Source organism: Berghia stephanieae, chromosome 1 (genome assembly GCF_034508935.2).
Source record: "Berghia stephanieae isolate SIO BIC M18660-M18661 chromosome 1, UCSD_Bste_1.3, whole genome shotgun sequence".
Classification (NCBI taxonomy): domain Eukaryota; kingdom Metazoa; phylum Mollusca; class Gastropoda; order Nudibranchia; family Aeolidiidae; genus Berghia; species Berghia stephanieae.
In genome coordinates this window covers 39,508,737-39,533,357 of record NC_088360.1, presented here as the reverse complement: position 1 = coordinate 39,533,357, position 24,621 = coordinate 39,508,737, and the positions used below count along the sequence as shown (strand labels likewise).

At 34.7% G+C, this 24,621-nt stretch overlaps 1 protein-coding gene across 1 annotated transcript in view; it reads right to left on the bottom strand.

Annotated features, from left to right (window-relative positions):
- Positions 1 to 5,052: 5,052 nt before the first annotated feature.
- Positions 5,053 to 24,621, bottom strand: part of LOC144974203 (uncharacterized) — a 37,881-nt gene continuing 18,312 nt past the window's right edge. The window contains exons 8-12 of the mRNA XM_078917121.1: positions 21,415 to 22,610; positions 16,853 to 16,904; positions 15,684 to 15,770; positions 14,930 to 15,129; positions 5,053 to 12,480 (exon numbers count right to left, since the gene is read on the bottom strand). Coding sequence (XP_078773247.1) covers positions 8,949 to 12,480; positions 14,930 to 15,129; positions 15,684 to 15,770; positions 16,853 to 16,904; positions 21,415 to 22,610 — 5,067 coding nt within the window. The 3' untranslated portion in view covers positions 5,053 to 8,948. The remainder of the gene's footprint in view (positions 12,481 to 14,929; positions 15,130 to 15,683; positions 15,771 to 16,852; positions 16,905 to 21,414; positions 22,611 to 24,621) is intronic.

The following is a 24,621-nucleotide window of genomic DNA, read 5'->3' as shown; positions in this document are numbered from 1 at the left end:
TATATATATATATATTATATATATATAATATATATATATATATATATATATATATATATATATAATATATATATATATATATATATATATATATATATATATATATATATATATATATATCGATGGCCCGTTGATCAAACCTCTGAAGTAGCCTCCTTGCGATACTATGCTTCAGAGGTTTGTTTTTGTTTTTAAGGGTTTTACGGCGCTTGCAACACATTAAGGTCATATCAGCGCCAGTAAAAAGGAAGAAAATGGGATAGTAAAAAGTTCTAGAATTACAATTAAAGCACAAAAGAAAAGGTAAGACAAAGGGGAATTGGTTCAAATAAGGAACAGATGTAGATTCCAAGAGCACACCGTCAAAGTACTTAGTTTGAGATACCTAAAAGTTTCATCCAGACACAAGCACAGGTCCCAACTAAGAGGAATACACTCAAATGTTTACCAATCATCTAATATAATATGTAAACTAAACATAATACAATGCATAACAGAGAGATGATTTACGAGGAAAAAAAAATATCATCTCCCAAAACTACAACTATACATTCGACTGGTTCCCTCCCAGCCATGGAATTCCAGCCAGGGTCAGGACAAAACCAAGTAATCTCATTCCAAGACAACGACAGGAAACAATTGGAAAACGGGTATGGGGGGATAGAAGACACAGCATGTATCTCCCTGCCCACTATGGGAGGTCAGGATCCCCACCCAGTACTTCAGAGGTTTGATATATATATATATATATATATATATATATATATATATATATATATATATATATATATATATATATATATATACATATATATATACATATTTATATATATATATATATATATATATATATATATATATATATATATATATATATATATATATATATATATATATATATATTTCAGTTTCTTTTTCCTATCCTCTTCCTCCTCCTCTTTATCTTCCTCTCTCTTTCTCGGCTATATATATATATATATATATATATATATATATATATATATATATATATATATATATATTATAAAAGCAAAAACCATGAAATAATAGTGCTCAACTTTTTGATAAAGGGAGCTATGGAGCTATTTATAAACATTTCAAGTATTCATGATGTAATATTATTATTATTGTCAATATTCAACATTACCTCAGTACTTGAAATGTTTATGTATATATATATATATATATATATATATATATATACATATATATATATATATATATATATATATATATATATATATATATATATATATATATACATAAACATTTCAAGTAGCCTTATTTATATATATATATATATATCTTTTGATAGAGTACGCCACGAAGAAATACTAAAACAACTGCACTCCATTGGCGCTGATGAGAAAGACCTCAGACTCATGCAAACATTATACTACACCCAGCAGGCATCTATCAAAATCGGAAACTCTACAGGAAATTCCATTCCTATTAAGAAAGGAGTCCGTCAAGGGTGTGTTGCCTCACCAGATCTGTTTAATCTATACCAAGAAACAATCATGAGGGGCATAAATAATATGGAGGGAATAAAAGTGGGAGGTCACAACATAAATAATATAAGATACGCAGACGATACGGTACTCATTGCAACATCAGAAATCCAACTTCAAAAGATTGTTGACAAAGTGGTAGTAGATAGTGAAGCCAAGGGAATGGAAGTGAATATCACCAAAACGGAATGCATGGTAATACAGAAAAACCCCGAAAACAACAACACCTGCAATATAACGATTCACGGCGAGCAACTTACCAACGTAGAAAGTTTTAAATACCTAGGTTCAATAGTGACAACAGATGGAAGATGTAACCGAGACATACGAGCAAGAATAACTCAAGCCAAACAGGCCTTCATGGACCTGGGAAACATTTTGAAAAACAAACAGATGTCGTTCGGGATTAGATTCCGAGTCTTGAAGTGCTACGTGTGGCCAATCTTGTTATACGGATGCGAAAGCTGGACTACAAATGCAGAAACACAAAAGAACATTGAAGCTTTTGAAATGTGGTGCTTGAGAAGGATGCAGAGAATATCGTATACTGCACACAAAACGAACGAAGAAGTGCTAAAACAAACATACCAACAAAGGAAACTAATGCCCTTAATAGTGGATCGACAACTATCCTTTTTCGGACACATAGTAAGGAAAGATAAGAATGAATACCTGGCAAGTTGTGGAAAAATACCTGGTAAACGCGCCGGGGGAGACAAAGAAAAACACTCATAGACCAACTGAAGGGCTTCACCAGCCTAACAATCCAAGAGCTGTTTGAAAAGGCAAGAGACAGGGAGGAATGGAGAGAGATAATTCATGCAGTATCCGAAGCCTGGACCAGGCATGGAACCTAGAAGAGATATATATATATATATATATATATATATATATATATATATATATATATATATATATATATATATATATATATATATATATATATATATATATATATATAAAAATAAGGCTACTTGAAATGTTTATGTATATATATATATATATATATATATATATATATATGTATATATATATATATATATACATAAACATTTCAAGTACTGAGGTAATGTTGAATATTGACAATAATAATAATATTACATCATGAATACTTGAAATGTTTATAAATAGCTCCATATATATATGAGAGAGAGAGAGAAAGAGAGAGAGAGAGAGAGAGAGAGAGAGAGAGAGAGAGAGAGAGAGAGAGAGAGAGAGAGAGAGAGAGAGAGAGATTACTAATGTCTTTTTTTTTCCAAAATCGATTGTTATTCTTCAAGATTTTGTTACAAGGAGTCCCAAGCCAACAACACATAACACTCAGGACGAGACATGACGCTTATCAGGAGCTATTACATTTTTCCTCTGACAGACAACACTTGTACCGGCCATCATTTACTTTGCATTCCTTGTGGAACAAAGGGCGTCAACAGTACACCTCCACCGTATTCTGTTCTATCTTCTTCATCTCTCCCAAGGACTTCACCTCTTCCTCACAAGACCTTCTCCGTATTTTCTTTGGCATCCCAACCTTCCTTTTCCCCTGAGGGTTCCGGTCCACAGCTTGTCTCGTAATGTCAGTTGTTGGTTTTCTGAAATTGTGACCAATCCATTTCCATTTTCTTGTTGAGATGTGTTTGCTAATTTCCTCGTGTCCAGCTTTTAACCACAAGTCTTTAGTACTGATTTTCTCAGGCCATCTCATACCGAGTATGTTTCGAAGACATCTGTTTGTGAAGATTTGAAGTTTTTTACAAAGAGTATTGGTCACTCTCCATGTTCCTGAGCCATACAGAAGGACTGCGTTACGTTGGTGTTGAATATTTAGTGATAGATTTGTTGATTTCCATACTGTAGGTCTGTTGGTGATAAATAGTATATCGTGCTTTTCCTATTCTAGCCTCTATGTCTTCATGTTCCTCCAGATGTTGAAACAATGCTACCCAAATATGTAAATTTGTCTACGGTCTTCAGCTTGTTTCCATTTACTGAGATGAGTGTTGTGTTGTTGTTTAGTAATCTAATCACATCTGTTTTCTTTGTGTTAATTCTTAAACCAGTCTGTGCTGCTTCCTTGACAATTCTGTCTGTTTTTGATTGTAAATATTGTGAAAAATATCGGCAAAGGTATTGAGTCAGGTTCCAGTCTTTTTATCTCCCACGGTTCTGGGCATTATCCAGTCAATTACAGTTAAAATATTATTAGCGAAAGAAGACATCCCTGCCTCACTCCAGTTTTAATCTCAAAGGAATCTGAAAGTTTTCCATTATGGATCTTGGCAGTCTGCTTGGTCATATAGTTGTTTAATAAGATTTATACAAGTTTCCAAATAACCCTATGAATACTGTCGAATGCCTTTTCAAAGTCAATAACATTCATATAAAGTGGTGATTGCTGGAGACTGTTCTGTGACTACACATCCTAGACCTCCGTGGTCTTGTGTCAATGTTAACAATTGGCGCCAGTCTGTATGTGTCAACGTCATACAAATGGGTGTGTCACCTAAATTCATCAACCTGAGAACAGGCGTCAAGATAAGACACAAGATGTGATGACTATTTTAGAACTGATCTATATTTTGGCGACCTGGGGCTTATCAAAAGGAAATGTTTGACACTGCAAAATCAGTGGAAAAATCAGGCTGGCAATTACTAATCCTGCCGTTTGATGGTTGCCAAATAAGCATTGTTGTAAAATTCTTACAAAAAGAGAGGTGATTTATTTAAAAAATAAAATAAAATAAAAACTCTCACAAAATATAAATCCATCCCAATGGTACCCTCTCAGAAATACTTCGTGCAGCACTCTGGCGAGATCAAATTAAATGGTACTTTTTCAGAATAATTAAAGGCACAACGCCACATGGAGAGGACAGGTGATTGTTTGTTTGTTTGTTTTTAAGGGTTTTACGGCGCTTGCTACACATTTAGGTTATATCAGCGCCAGTAAAAAGGAAGAAAATGGGATAGTAAAAAGTTCTAGAATTACAATTAAAGAACCCAAGAGAAAGTAAGACAAAGGGGAACTGGGAACAAATAGGGATCAGATGTAGATTCCAAGAGCATACCACCAATGTACTAAGTTTGAGATCATCTCTAAGTCTCATCCGGACACAAGCACAAAATCCAACAAAGAGGATTACACTCAAATGCTTACATTATAAATTAAAAATAACAAATATAATACATAACAGAGAGATGATTTACAAGAAAAAAAATATCTCCCAAAACAATAACTATGCATTTGACTGTTTCCCTCCCAGCTAGGACTCCGCCCAGGGCCAGGACAAAACCAAGTAATCTCATTCCAAGACAAAGACAGAAAGCATGTTGGAAAACAGATATAAGGGCATAGAAGTCACAATATGTACCCCCCTGCCTACTATGGAGGACAGGTGAAATGATATGATTTTTTAGGGGAATAAAACAGACAGCAATGATATATCAATGAAGAATCCAACAAAGACAGGCGCCACCAATGTTCTCTCGGCCTTAGATGTGATGAAGTATTAAAACACACACCAACACCAACTCATCAAAATGCATTCCTTATTTTATTTTTACAGAAAAGGGGCGATGGAGAACGAGGCCCAAAATATCAACTATTTTATGTACATACAAACAACATTAGCTTCAAATAAGCATCAACAAACCTTTACAGGAAATATTTTGGGCTTCTCATTTCACTTTACAATAAACTTGTTATTGACATGCTAAGTTTTCATTTATTTTTTTTCTAAACAATAAAAAACAATAAACTGCACATCGCTTCAAACAGCATTTTTTATATCTTAAAAAGAAAAAGAAACACAAAAAAAAAACAACTTTTGTTTAAGGAAACCTCAGGTCAACATGAGTTTTTGGTATGATTAGATTTTAACTTTTTTGCCTGGTCTTTGGGGATAAATTCTGGGTGAACTGCAGTGTGTAAAAATTATTAGATGTGATAATGTTTTTATGTTTTTAAGGGTTTTCCGGTGCTTGCAACACATTTAGGTCATATCAGCGCCAGTAAAAAGGAAGAAAATGGGATAGTAAAAAGTTCTAGAATTACAATTCAAGCACACAAGAAAGGGTAAGACGAAGGGGAATTATACAAATAAGGAATTGGTGTAGATTCCAAGAGCATACCATCAATGTACTTAGTTTGAGATCACCTAAAAGTCTCATCCAGATACGAACACAGGACCCCACTAAGAGGAATACACTCAAATACTTACATTATACATTCAAAATAACAAATATAATAATGCATAACAGAGAGATGATTTACAAGGAAAAAAATATCATCTCTCAAAACAATAACTATGCATTTGACTGTTTCCCTCCCAGCCAGTACTCCGGCCAGGGCCAGGACAAAACCAAGTAATCTCATTCCAAGACAAAGACAGAGAGCAAATTGGAACACAGATATACAGGGATAGAAGACACAATAAGTGCCACCCTGCCCACTATGGGAGGCCAGGAACCCTACCCAGTTAGATGTGATAAAAGCAATAATATACTACTTTAAATGAAGACAAAATATATCCGACAAAATACAGTTTACTTCGATTCGAAGCGTGACTGTAAAAATTCACTTATTTTCAAAATTTTAATTTTTAGTATTAATCATCAACGGCAGTCTATGATCTACTTCAATAGTATCATAAAAAAAGGAAAATACACTAACCTCGATGAAAAAGAAGAAGCATAACTGTCATCACTCCTATAATTCATATGATAGAATGGTTGAATTATTAATGCAACTGTAACCATAACAAAACAGTATATATACAGGCAATCATGAAATCATAACAAAACATTATATTTACAATCATATTATAAGATTAAATTGTGTGCCATAATTTTGTCAATAGTAAAAATGAAGGTGGAGAGTGTTACACGTGTATTCATTAAAACAAATACAGTACACAAACAAAAATACAATCAAGAACAAACTCATGACTTTTTTTATAAAGCAACAACAAAATATTTTTTTTAAAAGTTAGGCATTGTCACTTTTATACAGCACTTCACTGGCAAAGCTTAAAACTTCTTTGAAGTAAAAGTTTTCTGGAAAAAATGAGAACACAAAAAAGCTTTTTTGTAATAGTAATAGTTCCATACCGTAATATGGTGAGTCACGAGCCACTTTTCTTGAAAAAGATTAGCGCACCTATAAACTTTTTTTTTTAATTAAAAAAAAAAACCAACTAATTATTGTTAGATTTTGAAAAATAATTTTATTTTGGGCGAACTAATCTATCAAAATAAAAGTGGCCCAAGCAACCCTATACCACGGAAGTATACTTTATGGTAGAACAAGAATGTATGAGGATTTATCTGCACTTGCGATACTTTAAATGAATATAGGATGGTACCCAACACGAAAGAGAGATGGATCCAGAGCTCAGTGCCTGTAACATTCTCTGGCTACAAGCACATAAGAAACAGTAACACAGAGGAAATCATCCAATTGAGCAGATCACACCAGTCTCACACACATGCTAGCGCGTCATTCCCGCAAAAATTTAAAAACTAAATAACATACATTATTCCTTATACATACATTATTCACAGAAAAGCAAAAAGAAAAACAAAACAAGTTATCTTTTACAGAAAAAAAGCATGGATCATTCCAATATCTCCCCTTCAATAAAATATCGTGACCAGGGCCCAAGCAAAACCAAGCCCTCTCACTCTAGACTAGGAAGAAAACTGCTTTGTTTTTTTAAAATGATGTTAAAGGGTTTTACAGACATCTCAGTGCTAATCAAAATTTTGAAAAAGGGTCAGTGCTAGAGCTAGTAAGAGGAAGAATATGGAGGAAAAAAAATAGATTTACAACTAAAAGCACCTGAGAAAAGGAAAGACAAAGGGGACTAGTTCAAATAGGGAACAGAAGTTGATTCCAAGAGCAAACTATCAATGTGCTTAGTTTGAGATCACCTATAAGTCTCATTCAGACATAAGCACAGGAGCACATTAAGAAGAAGATACTCAAATGCTTACAAAATATCACATTCATAACACAACATGGAGAGATGATTTAAAAGGAGGGAAAAAGTAAGGGCAAGGATAAGCTATGCAATCTCATTCCAAGAAAAAGACAGCAGGCAACCTGAAAAAGAAAAACAGATATCGGGGGATAGAAGACATAGATGGGGAGAGAGAGACAGTGACCTCCATCCACCCACGGGAAGTCTAAAGAATAAAATTTTAAACATTACGTCCTTCCACAACGGCACCATAAGACCCGTCGCATAGGCATTCCATGAAGGAATATATATAATCATTCAAATAGGATGTCTGATGTTAACAGGTATCACCCATGTTGTGCAAGTGAGCAAATTGGGGGTTAATAATCTTGCCCAAGGAAAAAAAAAATGAAAGTGCCTGAAGCAGTGCTCGAACCCGGGCCTTCTGGATCACAGTGCAATGCCTTAACCACTCGGCCGCTTTGCCCCCAAAAGAACCATCGCGTATAATTTTATTTGAAAATTTTCTTCGTTTAGAAGAGTCAAAGTTATTTTATCTCAAAAGGGCAGTTAAAGAACTCTGCAATTATGAAACTGCAAAGTTTTGTTTATTACGACATAAAATAATCTGCATTTGACAAAATTTTCTTTCTACATAATTTCTATCAGTTAATGAACATACAAACTGGTTAGCAGAAATAATTTTAGAGTTACCAAAGAATTTGTTTATCCAATTAATCATGTCCATAACAACATTGCTGATAACAAACTATTCCCTTTTTAAACATGAATTGCCAGACTTCTCACATTTGACCATCTCAAGGATAAAAATGCAATTGTCTGTTTGTATTTGATGAGGTCTGCTGAATTTGCTTACTGAGCATGACAGATATGAAATGTACAATGTATTGCAAGCGCTGTAAAATCCCTAAAAACAAAATCAAACTAATAATCCTTGCTAAATACCATTTTGGTAAATAATAATAATAATAATTTTAAAAAGCACGTAATATAACCCTCTCCAAACAGCTGAGCAGATATAAAATGCCAGTTTCTCTTTATGGTACAGATTTCAGGCTAAATATACAATTAATGAATACATCTAAAGGTTGAAGTTAATTGTCAGATCCACAATGAGAATCATCTTTCAAGAGATGTACTTTTTCTAATAAAATTACAATTGAATGATGATGTTTAAGTTACAATTAACTATAGGAATCAAGAAACTTGTTCATTATCTATTTTCAATGTAATGATGCACCTGACTGAATAGCTTGTACGTTATCAAATTATCTCTGAAACAAATGATAATGCATTTCCAACACTTATTTTGATGAATGCACTAATTAAATAGTGTTGACTTTGAGTAGCTATCTTGCAGAGCAAAATATCTTTGCTTTTTTCAGAAACAAAAGGGACACAAGTAATATCCATTAGTCAATCTCAAACTCCAGCTCACAATTACAACCGTCATCCTTCACCTTTTGCAACGACAAGAAGGACACACATAATGTTTGGGGTTTACTTTAGCCTGTGACCTCGTTATGCAAATGACATGAAACCAGCGCCCACAGTTCCCATCACAATCCACCCAGTCAATGACTTGGTCTTTGGAATGTGGTGGATTGGACAGCATGCACATCTGACACTTCGAATCTTCATCTTCATCTTCTTCATCATCCTCTTCTTCTTCCTCATCTTCCTCTTCATTACTATCATCACTAGCTTCCTCCTCCTCTTCTTCATCCGAATCTGCTGACGTTTCTTCTTCAACAGCTGAAGAACTACTCTTTTCTGAGTCACTTTGCTCTTCTTTCTCACTATGGGCCTTCACTTTGCCATTACTACCTTGCACATTTTGAACTGGACTTTTGCTACTACCCTCTTCCTCTTCTTCTGACCCACTATCAGAACTACTGTTACTGCTGCCGCTATCACTACCACTACTACTACCACTGCTGCCATTACTTTTGTTACTGCCACCACTATCACTGTCACTTTCACTACTGCTACTATCACTGTCACTTGTCTCATTACTATTATTTTCTCCTTCATTGATATCTTTCACCTCTGATTCAGGTTTGTCCTCACTACCATTACCAGCTACTTTGACTGTTTCTTCAACATTTAAATTAGATTTCAACTCTTCAAAATCCATTTTTACTTCCAGCACAGAATCTTCTTGGACCGCTTCAGTGCCAGAGTCAGAGTCAAATTTGGTATCATAGTCATGATCAGCCTTTGAAACACGCCTTATAAATTCAAGCTTCATCTCACTCTCATTCATCTTATTCTCAACTACTGGTTCAGATACTGATTCAGATTCCCCAACAGAAGTTGAGATATTCAGAGTAGAAAGTTCTTCACTCGTCTTCTCCTCCAGACTCTTTTCAGCTTTATTTTTCTTCTTTTTCTTCTTCCTTTTCTTCTTTTTGTGCTTGCGAATTTTCTTATCAATACTCTCGTTTAGACTGCTACCCTCTTTTATTTCCTCAGACGAACGTTGTTTGTGTTTTTTCTTTTTCTTCTTCTTTACTTTCTTTCTTTCCTTATTTGGGGATTCCATTTCTGAATCTGCATCCACTGCAAGATGAGAGGTGTTCATATCTTCTTTATTATCAGCTTCCTCTTCATCACTACATATTTCCTCCACCTCCTCTTCACTTACATCAGATGAAACTTCAATTTCATCTTTTTTCTTATTTTTGTCATGATCTATTTTTCTGTTGCCTTCTGCTTTGTTATAATTCTTATTTTCCTTATCATCATCATCCTCTGCTACTAATTCTTTGTGATTCTTTTTATTATCCATCATAATTCTCTCTTTCTCACTCACTCCTCCTTCCTCCTCCTCCTCTTCTTCATTTTCTCCATCCTCCTCCTCCTCCTCTTCACTTTCTCCGTCCTCATTGTCTTCTTCCCCAGATTCCTCTTCTTCGTCATCTTCTTCTTCCTCTTGCTCCTCTTCCTCTTCACTTTCTTCTTCCTCTTCCATTGCTTCTTTGTCTGATTCTGACATCCATTCTTCCCCCTTCTCCTCCTCTTCTTCTGATACATCAAATTCATCATCTGAATCATTGCCTTTTCCTTTAGTAATTTTATTATTTTTCTTCTTTCCTTCTCTTTTCTCAGTTTCTTTCCCTTTTTCTGGGCCTCCATTATTCAAAACACTAACAAATCCTTGAGATGAAAGTTTGATTTTTAAAGATGGCCTTGGCTTTTCACTGCTGGAGGCTACTGGCGCCTTTTTATTCTGTTTTGAAACTGATGTATTGTAATTCTGTTTGACAGCATTCTTTTCAGCAGCCATCTCCCTTTCCTTTGTTTCATACTCTTCTCTACTCTGAGCAATGACTTCATTTATAGTCTCCAGAATTGAGTCCACGGATGAAACCTTCTTGGGCACTGACTGTTTCAATTTTTTAGAAGGACCTTGACCGCTGCTGTCTTTATTGCTCTTTTCTTCTTTTGTATTAATAGGTCTCTTCTTTTTAATTTCTGAACTCTCCGAGTTTTTCAAATCCCCTGATTCATCTACTGGGCTATCGACTTCTTTAGAACTTTTTTCAGAAGTTTGACAGTTATCCTTTTTCAAAGACCTCGAAACATTTGTTTCATTTAATTTGTCTTGAAGTCTATTTTTCAAAACATCTCTACATTCAGATAATTTGGATGATGCATCTGGTTCTTGACGATTTGTTGATAATTTTGACGATGCATCTGATTCTTGACTTTTTGTTGATAATTTGGACGATACATCTGATTCTTGATCTTTTGTTGATAATTTGGATGCAGAATCTGGCTCTTGACCTTCTGTCAAAGCAGAAGGAGCATTCTTATTGTTGTTGTTAATATTATCATCATTTGCATCATTATTACTCTCAGCTGAATTATCACTTTCATCACCAGAATCATCTTCATCATCTGATGAGCCCTCGTCTTCGAGTTCAATAGTTTCTTGATGTTTAGATAATGACTGGCGATATAAATCAATGGATGCTTTGGCTTTCACAGGAAAGATACCTGTATTGGCAAAAGCATGTAACTGGGATAGGCTTTTGGTATCTGTTTTCATTTCTTTACAGATGAGCTCAATAAACTCTTTTTCTTTCACCCTCAGCATTCCCTTGACGGCAGCTTTAGAGACTGAATGAAGAATACCGCCATGATTACCAGGAAATACGACATGTGAGATGTCACCGGGTATGCAATGGAAATGTATGGAACTGTTGATGGATTCAGACACCAGCTGATCTGATATCAAATTCTCATTCCCCTCAAAGAAAATGATCAACGGTCTTTTCTTTAATTCTGTGAAAACTGCCCGTAAGTAATGGGTAACCATATTGGAAGTTGGAAGACCATCCCTAGAACCTACTAGAATAAGTTTATTAACATTCTCCGGATATTGAACCACATTAGGAAATATCAACATGGTTGGAATTGGGATATTTTCAGCACTAAGCAGTGACAGAGCAGAAACATTGCAAATTCTGTTTCCAGCCAAATTAAGGATAGAAAACCTTTTCATGACAAATGCAAGAATATTCATTCCGCCCGTCACATTCAAATCATTGTAAAGGTTTTGAAGGAACAACGAATATCCTGTTAACTTTGTGATCATACAGTATGATGATTTGTATGGCAATGAATATTGAAACAGGTGCTTGTTTTTTTCCAGCAGACGATGACAGGAAATTTTCAAAAGATGGGCTGTTGGACGGCATAATTCAGGTCGTTTTGAAATCTCCTCTTCCATCCGTTTCTCAATGAATGGCAAGGTAATGGAGAAACCCATTTTGGCCAAACGCATGCAACACAGTAGAACATTATCCTCCTCCTGTTTCCTAAGGGTTGACTGATCAGTTGTCATTAGATGTCTCAATTCTGACTCTGACACACTACACATGATAGCAGCAGCCTTAGTTGACATCTTGTTCTCCAAAATGGCTTCGACTGCTTTAGCCATAGCCAGTTCCTTTGGAAAGGTATTCCATGAGAATTTACTCCTGTGAAAATATAAAACAGAAAAGAATTATTCATAAAATATGATTTTAAAAGATTATGTCATGGCATCATCATATCAATAACTTTTTCATGCAGACTATGACCAAATGTATAACCTCCATTACAAAAATTACAAATACATTAATCACTTTCAAAATGGACAAACAAGTCTATGCCATGTCATAATTTGTGGAAGCCCATACTGTTCCTTAATTTCCTCAATAGAGCTAGGTGTATTTAAAAGAATACAGTAAAATTACTTTAAACCGAAAGAAGCTAAACCGAAAAATACTTTAAACCGCAAAGAATTTAATAAATTGTACTAGTTTCTTCATTTTCTTTGTACTAATTCTTACGATGAACCGAAATACTTCTAAGCAGGACTTTCTTTAAACCGAAACAACTTGAGAGCACCTTCTCTTTTTCTCTCTATATTTTTCTTCAAAAATTCGGGAAGGAGGCCACACGTAATATTGCCCGGCGATATTAAACAGAGCGTAAGTATAAGATGAGGGTGATGGGTGGGGTGGGGGGGAGGCAAACACTTCAATCACTGCACTTGGGCTTGGCCAACACCAGTCGCATAGACTGGAAAAGGAAGACAGCGGGTGACTGGCAGGCGAAAAATGAGGAAAGAGGGGGAGTTGGGGTGTAGAATCATGCAAGCGAGATGTTCTCGCTCATGTGTTGATGCTTTGGAACTGACTGGATTTTCAACAAGACAATAAGGAGGGGGGGGGGGGGTAGACAACTTACCATTGAAATGCCATTTCATTTCCACTTTAATTAAATGTGTGTGTGAAGGGGGGGGGGGGGGGGGGGGAGGGGGAGGTTCTATGTAATTAGGCCTTTGAACCTAATGACTTTTCAACAAAAGAGAGATATGTAGTAGACAGCTAAGTATTGACTCGCCTTTTCATTTCCATTTTACTTCACCTCTGAGTAGCTGCGCATCATTCATTATCAATTATCGCACAAGAACTTTCGGTCTTATTTTAGCTTTGCATTTTACTAAAAGAGGTCTAAACTAAAAGAAAGCACTGTGCTTACACGTTTGAGTTTAAAATCAAAATACTATGTGAAGTCGATGAAAAAAAAGTTGATCAAGACGGAGATATGTAAAATACACGGCATCCCGAACTAAACTCTTTCAACAATTTTGAATTGAAAACGAAAACCCCCAAAAATATTTTTAAAACAAAAAAAAAAAATATATTTAAAAAATTAATGGTTACGAAGACGGCATTTATTCAACAACTCCATTTAACGGGAAACCCATGATACGATTAAATGAGCAAATTCCTGAAATAGTTACTACCCTTGAAAAACATTGCAAAACGGGAACTTGCTTTAAACCAAAATGTCTTTAAACCGAAATGGTTTAGAAGGTCCTCAAAATTTCGGTTTAAAGTAATTCTACTGTATAATCAATCAACAAAAAACATGAGAGAAAAAAAAATGGAAAAAAGAATAAAGTAGTACACACAAAGATCTACTGATTATCATTCATCTCACAATGATAAAGAGCATTGTTTTTCAAATAATACCTGAAACTATTTGCAATTCCTTGTTTGTTTGTTTTAAGCATTTTTCAAGCTAGCATCACTTCAAGGTCATTTCAGTACTTGTAAAAACATAGAGGATTGGATAATCAAAAGATTATAGATCCAGAGTTTAGAAGAAGTGCTTATAAAAACCAAGCAAAAAAATCAGACAAGCAGACTAGTTAAACGGCAGAGGTAAATAACCGAAATGTCTCAACCAGACATAAGCCCAGGGTCTTTAGAAGAAGGATATAATCAAGGAGTGAACTTACAACCAATTTCTCCTTGGTTTATGACCTCAGACTAAGTTTGGGAAAAAAAAAAAAGTAATCACATTCCAGGTCTTGACAAACTGCAACCATGGAAAGGGAAAACAGGCATAAGGGGATGAAAGAAAAAGCAGGAATGCCCCCCCCCCCCCCCCCCCCACCCAGGCGCAACCAGGGAAGGCCGAAAAAAACCAGATTCCTTTGCCATTGCTTACGCATACTTTGAGCCATTTACGGTTGGGGTTCAATTTTACTGTCACCTGATATTCTTACATTACAATTTCACCAAAGAGCAGTAACAGCCAAAAATACAATAGAATCCTAATTAAGCCATGACTGCTGGAAATATTGGATGACTTGAAGCAAAATTGATGTTAACCATTATCAATGGAACATACTTAGATTTAAATTACAGAAAATTTGGGAACATCATGAGGCGTTGACTTTATGCGGATTCCACTGTATTTGGTCTTCACTGAACTGAAGCTCTAGTAACACCAGTTACTGGCCTGAAAGTGAAAACTGCTGAGGCTGTGGTTTCAATTAATAAACAATGGAAGGCGTTATTTTTTAAAACAGGAAATTCAATCTAGCTGTTATAGGGTTAAACTGCCTTTACCAGTATAACACAAACATACCTGTCACCCATTGGTTCAGCATTTAAGATGACTTTGGCCCCGACATTCTGTAGTTGAGGCATGTTCTCCATAACAAGGGTGATAATCTGCTGCGACACTTCATTAAATTGTAACTCTTTTAGCTGAGTCAGGCGACTCAAAGCTTTGACCATTTCATCCACAGCACCCGTCTCACCAATTTTGGGAATTTCAATTATTGTCTGAAAACATCCCAAGAGTGATATTATAGACATCAAAATGATATAATTCAACATTATTTATTGCACATTTGTTTTATAGAAGAAATGACAATACTTTATTGATAAGGACCTGCAAATTGTTAATATTTCAATAGAAAATTAGTAGTAATCATCTTCATTTTTCATTAAAATTGCCTTCAAGTCTCTAATTAATATTAAATTATTCAGAAATTAGAAATTGAAATAAAAGATTGTGTTGACATAGTGCTGATCCACAGTTAACATCATGTACTATACAATATTGTTGTTTTATTGTGAGATGGTTGACCAGAGTACATCCAACGCATTGGATGAAAAATACAGCCTGTTGGATACCAGTACAAATTTTCAGACAATGACAATGCTGCTGTACACCACATACTTTAACAGAACAATATGCCTATGCTAAAGTGTCTTTCCAATAGCTCAAACCCTATGACCCACTTTTGCAACACACATCTGTACCCTCTCTTTTTTTTAAACAGAAAACTAATCCTATTTATCGATCAACAAAAAAGACACGACATATCACATACCAAACTGGTCACACCAACTTTGATGAAGAATGTAATAGCACTTTGCCAATGATCAGGTAGTACAGATTGGACTGTGACCTTCTTCCACTGAAATGTGAATAAAAAGAAAATGTGAGGAAGTTACGTAAAAAAAAAAAAGTAACAGAGAGAGAGAGAGAGAGATGGGGGGAGGGGGGGGGGGGGGGGCAGACAGATAAATAAAAGAATCTCAAATAATTTCACAAGTGATATAATCTTATTATAGTTTCTGATATTCATAAAATGTATATGATTCTGTAAAGATGACAAATAAAACAAAAAACAAACAAATATTCCCTTTATTTATACACAAGGGGAAATGTGTCTTCAGGGTCTACTCCAAGGGAAAACTTGAGTTTCCCAGGCATCAGGACCACGATGTGAGCTAGGACAAGGTGACTTGCTTAAGGCCACACAGCACAGCGGGCTGCCATCAGTTCCTCTCAGATATGAAGCGAACACCTGACCACTGAGCCCTGCTGGTGATGTCACAAGGCAGTAATGAAATACTGTCAATTTTTAATTAAATTTCAATTGTACCTGTGATGTATCAAATTAAGGATTTGTATAAACAATTATGTTCATGATCCACAAATAGCTGCCAGATGGGTCAAAAATAGTAAAATAATATTTCAAAAACTCCCAATTTAACCCCATCACAAAATTGTTAATGCAAAGTTGTACCCTTAAAAAAAATAGAAAAAGAGTATAAGACTGTAACAAAAGGATTTAAATTTACTGTTGTGAAAACTGTTCACTATTTATAATCTCCATTGTGTGTATCTGGATCGAATGAGCGAGTGTCCGGTACGTGTGTAGTTGGTGAGAGAGAGTTAGAATGGTTAGTAAGAAGAGAAAATGAAGAAAGTAATTGTTATGTAATTGAAGACTTGAGGAAGCAAAATGTTTTATTTAAATTTAAGTTGTTCTTTCTTATTGAAAGATCGAGTTTATTGTAATTATTCCTAATCCACATCATTTACGATATAAAATCCTGAAAAAGTCTCAGATTTTGTCACAGTCACAGATATTCTTGAATCCTGACAAGAAGTTATTATGGGGAATATCAAACAAATCCAAATTCAAAGGAGTTAAGAATTATGCCCTTCATGAAAATTCACAAATTCAAACTTTTTAACTAAAACACTCACCAAACAGTTCATTCTTGACATCTTGTGCCACAATTTACACACCCTACCAACCCTGTGAGATGATAGAGAAAAGGTTTTAAAAAATATTTTTAATATATAAAGTTTATATAGTAGTTATAGTTATATATAGTATATAAAGTTTTGTGAGCAACAAGTGTGTGAAAGAAAATAAGTTAAATAACAAACCATGGATAACAAAAGAACTGAAAACCCTTTTAAATGAGAAAAAGCATATATTTATAAATGGTACCAAAGATGAACTAAAGACGAAACAAAGAGAAATCAAAGAAGAAATTATTAAATGTAAGGAACGTTACAAAACTAAAGTAGAGAGAAGTTTCCAATCAGGCGACATTAAAACAACTTGGAAAGGCATGAAAACAATTATCAATTACAATGAAAGCAAATCTAAAGTACCCGACAATATCGATTTAAATGATCTGAACAAATTTTATGCCCATTTTGATTCTACCAATAATGAATACGAAATTGAACAGACTAAAAAATTACTGATAGAGCGTATGAATGATGAATGCGAGAATGAATTCAGTGAATGTGAGACAAAATATATGTTTTCTAGACTGAATGAAAGGAAGGCGGCTGGACCGGATGGTATAAAGGGAAGAATTTTGAAAACCTGTGCGGAACAATTATGCTATATTTATACTAATATTTTTAATATTCTTTTTCATGCTCTTCCATCCCTAGTATTTGGAAAACTTCAGAAATAATTCCTGTCCCCAAAAAGACAAAGTAAAATCAATGAATGATCTGAGACCTGTCGCTCTCACATCAATTGTCATGAAATGTTTTGAAAAACTTATTTTGTTACGAATTAATAACCATGTTAGACCTCTTTTGGACCCTTATCAATTTGCCTACCAAAGTAAACGCAGTGTAGAAGATGCCCTCCTAGTTTTTACAAATAATATCTACAAACATTTAGACAAGCTAAAAGCTACTGCAGAATTCTTTTTGTTGATTTTTCATCCGCATTTAATACAATTCAGCCCCACCTCCTTGCTCATAAACTTTCTACTTTTAAAATTAATCCTTATATATCATCTCCTGGGTGCTAGACTTCCTTACAAATAGAACACAATATATACAAGTAAAAGGAAATGTCTTCAATAACATTACTATAAATACTGGTGCTCCGCAGGGCTGTGTAATCTCTCCCATGCTCTTTATACTTTATACAAACGACTGTAAAAGAGCAGATTTAAACATACCCCTTTTAAAATTTGCTGACGATACAACTCTACAAGGACTAATTACTAATAATAACAAAATAAATTATTAGAAAGAAAGAAAGAAATTTGGTGCGACAATAACCACCTTGAATTGAATGTTAATAAGACCAAAGAATTAATTATAGACTTTAGAAAAGATAAGAATACAAAAGACCATATTACTATTAAAAATGAAAAAGTAGAGCAGGTAGTAGAATACAAATATCTAGGAGTCACCATGGACAACAAATTACGGTGGGATGTACATTCCAGTTATATCAATAGTAAAATTAATCAAAGAATGTACTTTTTACGGAAATTGTCCCAACTTAACATTGACAAAACATTTTGTACACTATTTTATAGATCTGTAATAGAAAGTGCTTTGGCTTTTTGTGTTACTGCCTGGGGGGGAAATTGTCTTAGCTCAGCAAAAGCTAACTTTGACAGGATTATTAAAAGAGCTAATAAATTTACTACAGGATCCATGTCTTTTAATGATTTATATTAAGAATACTGCTTAAGAAAAATGAGTAATATTTTAGATAATCCAACTCATCCTTGAAATCTGCAGATCACTAAGTCGAACAGAAGTGACCGATTGTTGTCTATACGAACAAAAAGTGAAAGACACCTCCGATCCTTTTTACCTTACAGTTGCAGAATTTTTAATAAGGAAAATAATTTATAAATGTTGGTCTACGTCTGTTTTAACTTTGAAACCTTTTCTTTAAAATTACTCCATACCCACAATTTTTAAACATCAATTTATAAAATCGCTTACTACAACTTTTCTATTGACCTTTTTATTCTACATTAAGTGCCATGTAATTTATATTATGTAATTTTTCTCAGTCAATTTACAATAGTATTATACTGTAACTAATTCTTAGCTTTTTACTGATCTTTTTTTCTTATATGTTGACATCAATATACTTTTTCTAGATATTTATATCTTTACACTTTTATAATCTGTATGTCCCTTAATTTACACTATGTAATTATTCTTACAGCCTACAATATTATTACACTATATATACCTATTACCAAATTTTACTTTACCACATTATATTTACGTATATTATGTTTATGTATGTATCATTGTCGGGATTTTATACATCTGTACAAAAATTTCCTTTTGGATGAATAAATTACATTATTATTATTATTATTATTATTATTATTATTATTATTATTATTATTATTAATGAGGCATCACAATTGTCCATTTTTGTGCAGCTATGGGTTTGAGTCTTGCACGACACATAGCTGAGTCATTGGAAAAGACTCTTTACTCACATTCTCTAACTGTCCTCAGGTCTAAAATGAGTACCTGGCCATTAACAGCGATGTCCTAGTTGGAAAAAATTGTAATATTGCCTAACAGGTGTCATGTGTCGTTCTATATGTTGCATGTTGCTATGGTCAGGGACCCTTTGTAAAGCGCTTTGGGCACTTTTAGTGGATATTGCACTATATAAAAGGTCACATTTTCTCACGTCCACACAAAGGGCTCTCCTGATGTAAAATATAACAAAAGTTAAAAAACACATCCTATATTCAGCCAAATGGATACACCACATGAGTCAAATTTAAAATTGAGGATGGGAGGCAGGGTTTGATTTAGAGTTTTTAACATTTGAAAAAAAAAACAAAAAAAAAACAAATTGGCTACATAAGCACCAAGGAAAAAGTATCATGAGAGGATTAGATAAAGGGAAGAACAGTAAAAGAAAGGAAGGAATAATTTGCCTCTTGTCTGTGTTCAAAATGAGAATCGTGCCATTCATAAATAGTCAATGCCAAACACATTAATCTAAAAAAAGATGATTTACACGGAAAAATATACCACCTCTTTTAAAATAGGTGCATGGTATGGTACAACCATTACTCAATCGTGTGCTGTGATTCCCATCCAGAACTTTCTCTTATTGAGTACAAATTTACTCAGTGCATTGAGACAGGAAGAGACCCAATAGTTTTGTCTGACATTGCACAGCAAGGGGGATGGTCAATGGATAATAAACCTAAAAATTCTGAACAAAACCAATTCACTTCACCCTGTTTACGACAAAAAACAGACAGATGACATAATGCAACGTTCAATGAAATCTACATCCAACTCACAACTAGACAGAGCGTAAGGCTATGTTAGAATCAATATAATTATGGGGCAATGAATATAAATATGTATAGCTTCAGTGAAATCAAAGAAATGAACACGCATATAAAAGGCAGTCATTGTAACTCGGCAAAGTCCTGATCATCTTCAAAATGAGATCCTTTGAGTGCTCCCATTAATTCTCATTGATGTGTTTTGTTAACGGCATTAAGTATTATTCATTGATTTTGTTCCAATATTTTGATTGGTCTATATAATGACATCACGCTTATATCAAAACTGGCTATCAAATGAACAATTACAACAAATACATGTTGCACTGTCCACACGAAATGATGATACTAAAGAGGAAAAAATAAATTGCCGCTGATATGGTTGTTGATAAGAAAGGAAAGATACACCCAGACCCCATTCTATTTGGAGGGGAAAAGGTTTTTAACATTGGAGGTAAATGCCACCATCGGAGCGAGACTTATTTTCTTATGACTGTCAAGTTACCATTCACAAGTGTCATAATACGAACCTGCACTAGAGCATCTATTGGGACCAGACAACGATTTTGAAACAGCACCAATTTTTTTCAACTCTGTGCTTACATTTGATGACTCATGGGTCTATATCAATGACCCTGAGATGACCAGTCAAAACAATGGAAAACATTTTCTGAACCTGCTTTCCCGAAAGGTAAAAATAACTCGTTCATCTATTGGGACATGCTCACTTTATTCTGGGATGCACAGATAAAACAACCAGGGTGCATACCATTCAAAATTAATTTCATCACTGACAATTCAGAAAATAATATGTTGCTCTCCTTCATGACATGCATCTCTTCATCAAGCAAATATGACTTAGGTCACTACGTTTTCTCCTATTTTGGCTCCAAAAATGAGAAGAGATGTAAAAGACAGGAATTTCAAAGATGAAAATGATATTCTCAAAGAGTCAGAGTGACAGAGTGGCTTATAGGTCAACCCACTCACTTCTACTTTCAAGTCTTTTCAAGGTCAAGGCCAGATTGCAGAAATGCCTAACTTTGGGTGCTATGTTGAAAAGCAAAAGTGTGTGTGGGAAAAACCAGATCTCTATGGTTTTTTAAAATAAAAAAAAACCCCAAAAAACAAAACAACAACAACAACAAAATAACAATGCAATTCATATTCAGAAGTAGAATATAAATATATAAATGAAAAATTATTCTAACTCACCTTAAAAGATCACTCATTGACAGGTGGGTAAAAATGTTGACCATGGCAGAGAAATTGTTTTGGACAAGTTTGAAGGCCAGGAACCCTTTCCGTTTTAACATTATGCCACGGGCATTGTTCGACTCTTTAACTTTGGCTGGTGTATCAATTTCTTCTACATCAGATTCATCTGATGAACAATTCAAAGGGGAATCTATTCTAGTTGCAGTGGCAGAATGTGGGCCATTAGCATCTCTTGATTTTGAGAACTGGATTTCAGAATTTGAACCTTTATCTAAATCCTGGTCTTCACTTTGAACAGATGGCAGACCAAAAGTAATGGGTAAAATTGAATCTTCACTGTCAGAATCATCTGAAAAACTTTCTTCACCACTACTGCTCTCATCGTTGTCTTGATGTGAGACTGACTGTTTAGATGTATGGGCAATATTATTACTGTGTGCATTATCATCTTCATTCCTCAACTCATCAGAATGGTTAATGGATGGTGGAAAAGGGAGTCGTGAAACACTTTGGGAGGGTTGAACTGGAGTATTCAACAAATTTACAACAGGAGGGGGATGCCGACGCCTATTATTGTTCACACCCATATTTAAAAAGTCTGGCAAATTACTAAAAATCTTATTGACTAGCTCTTGATCACCTTGTTCTGCTGCACTGCTTTGAGTTGATTTGGAAATGGGGGTTGATTTGGAAATGGGAGTTGATTTGGAAATAGGGGTTGATGAAGATGTCCTGGTTTCTGTGGTCAATGAAGTCGACAATGAAGATTCCAATGCCGAGCGTAAAAATGGAGTTGGTAAATCATTTTCACTGTTACTACTAACATTGGTTGGAACAATTCGGTAGGGAGAATGTGAAGGTGGTTCTGCTGCAAAATGCTGAAGCCGTGGTGGAGGAGGAAGAGATGAAAGGGGTTGATCAAGTGGACTTATCGCTGCAGGAAGTGGAACACCCATTATGTGAGGTAACAGACTGTCGGGGTTTGACGATCCAACCACTTGTTTTGTTGAAATTGGTTTAGATGAAAGGGGAGGTGGTGGTCGTAGAATAAGTGGAATCTGAGTGGTAACGGTTTCAGAAGTTTGTGAAGGTCTAGGTAAAAGGACAGGCATTGGCATTGTTTGCATAATGGGAGGTGCTCTGCTGGCTTGTTGTAGGGTGTTTATTTTACCTTGATCCGGTTGTTGGGTAGTCTGATGGTAATTTTTTTTTTTAAAAAGGATTCAAAAAGAAAATATATAGCATTGTCTGTTATCTCAAATCACAATTGTAACACAAAGATCTTTATCTAGTCCTAAAAATTCTAGTTAAAAACAATATGATAAAAATTTAAAACAGACAAGCATAAAATGTGTACAGGTTACAATGAGATTCAACAAAATTGTCGTACTTAGACAGTTGGACACCTTATACAAGTCGATATTTCTAAGATTTAATAGGATAATTGATGAGTCTCTAGCAAAATTAGTTGGATGCTCTCGCTCCCACACGACTCTCTCCCTTCTATCTCTCATTCCCTCTCTTCGAAGTTTCAACGAATAGAATCACACCAATGACATGCTACTTAGGCAACATAATGAGACATAAATTATCTTTAAATTTTCTATTCCTGCAAAGTCATCAAGCAAAAGGCTTTTCATATTATAGTCTTACAACGTAAGACAGATTGATTGCCTCTGATCGCAGTAAAGACAAGCAGATGGCACTTATGCCAGTTCTGGGTCCTTTTAAGCTCCAGTAGGAAGGATTTAATTTTGTCCATTAGTTATCACTGGCCACCTTATTCAAATTCAAGGACTTTTTTTCCAAGTGGACTCTGCCAAGTCACAAAACGGTTGTCGTGTGTAATAACACAATAGAGGAAAAAATTATGGTTAGCCAAGAAGGCTGGCTGCCATAGCAGGTGAAAAAATTTACATGTGAGAAAAACAGATCCTAATATAGTGGTACATATATCAGAACAAGGTTAAAAACAAAACTTGGCAAAATTTCCATTCCCTCCATAAACCTAATAAATATATTGTGAAGGAAACAATGTTAACTAATAGACTCCCTTTAAAAAATGAATTAATTGAACTCATAAAACATTCCCTCTCTTTCATAACTCAAAACCCGAACACCCCAACCCAAACTGCTTGATCAAAGTAGAGAGAAATGATCTTCTTCGCATCCAATTGGTAAAGTAAACTCAAAATCCAATTATGTCATTCTCATTTCAAATTTTAAAAAAACAACCCAAAACCTGGTATCATAAAATCCACCAATATGTAAGCAAGGTAGTATAAAATTCTATTAAAAGACTTCTTTTCCACCTCTATTAGAAAGATTATTATATACCCCTGATGCGACATGACAATTTGGAAATACAATTAATTACAGAATATATCATTTATTTTTATTTTTTTAAAGTATCTCACACGAGAGAGAGAGAGAGAGAGAGAGAGAGAGAGAGAGAGAGAGAGAGAGAGAGAGAGAGAGAGAGAGAGAGAGAGAGAGAGAGAGAGAGAGAGAGAGATGTTTTTTGTTTTGTTTTAAAGTTTAAAGGGTTTTGCAGTGCTTGCGACACATTTAGGTCATTTTAGCGCCAATAAAAACAGAAAATAGTCAAAAAAGTAATAGATTTAGATAAAGTAAGATACAGAGGAAGGGTTCAAATAAGTGACAGATGTAACCAAGAGCACATTATTTAGAGTGTACTTAGTTTGAGATCACTTAAAGGTCTCATCCAGACATAAGCACAGGTCCTCACTCAGAGGAATATATTCAAATGTAAAAATTGTAAAGCACTTTGAGCTTATTTAGTGGATATTGTGCTCCATAAAAGCTCAAGTTGAATGCTCACAAACCATTATCCTTTCTTAAAAAAATATAGACTTGTGGAGAACATTGTGCTTATTTGAGTCAATAAAAAAATTGATACGGCACACAACTCTACTGAAAGATTTGAAAAATAGAAATGTATTTTTTACAGATAGATGAACAGATAACTTGATTTCCTTTTATAATTTAAAGTCAGTTTGAAAGTTCGTTAAGTCAAACAGATATCATAAAAAATTTACTGAAGACACTAACATCTCCTAATGGCCACACCCTCAACTCTATCTGTCCAGTTGAGTCCTTACTTCCGTTGTGTTGATTGAGCCGTGATCAGTGTTGTTATGTCGTAGTGTGTTCTCATTGCGTGTATGTTTATATGTGTGCGTG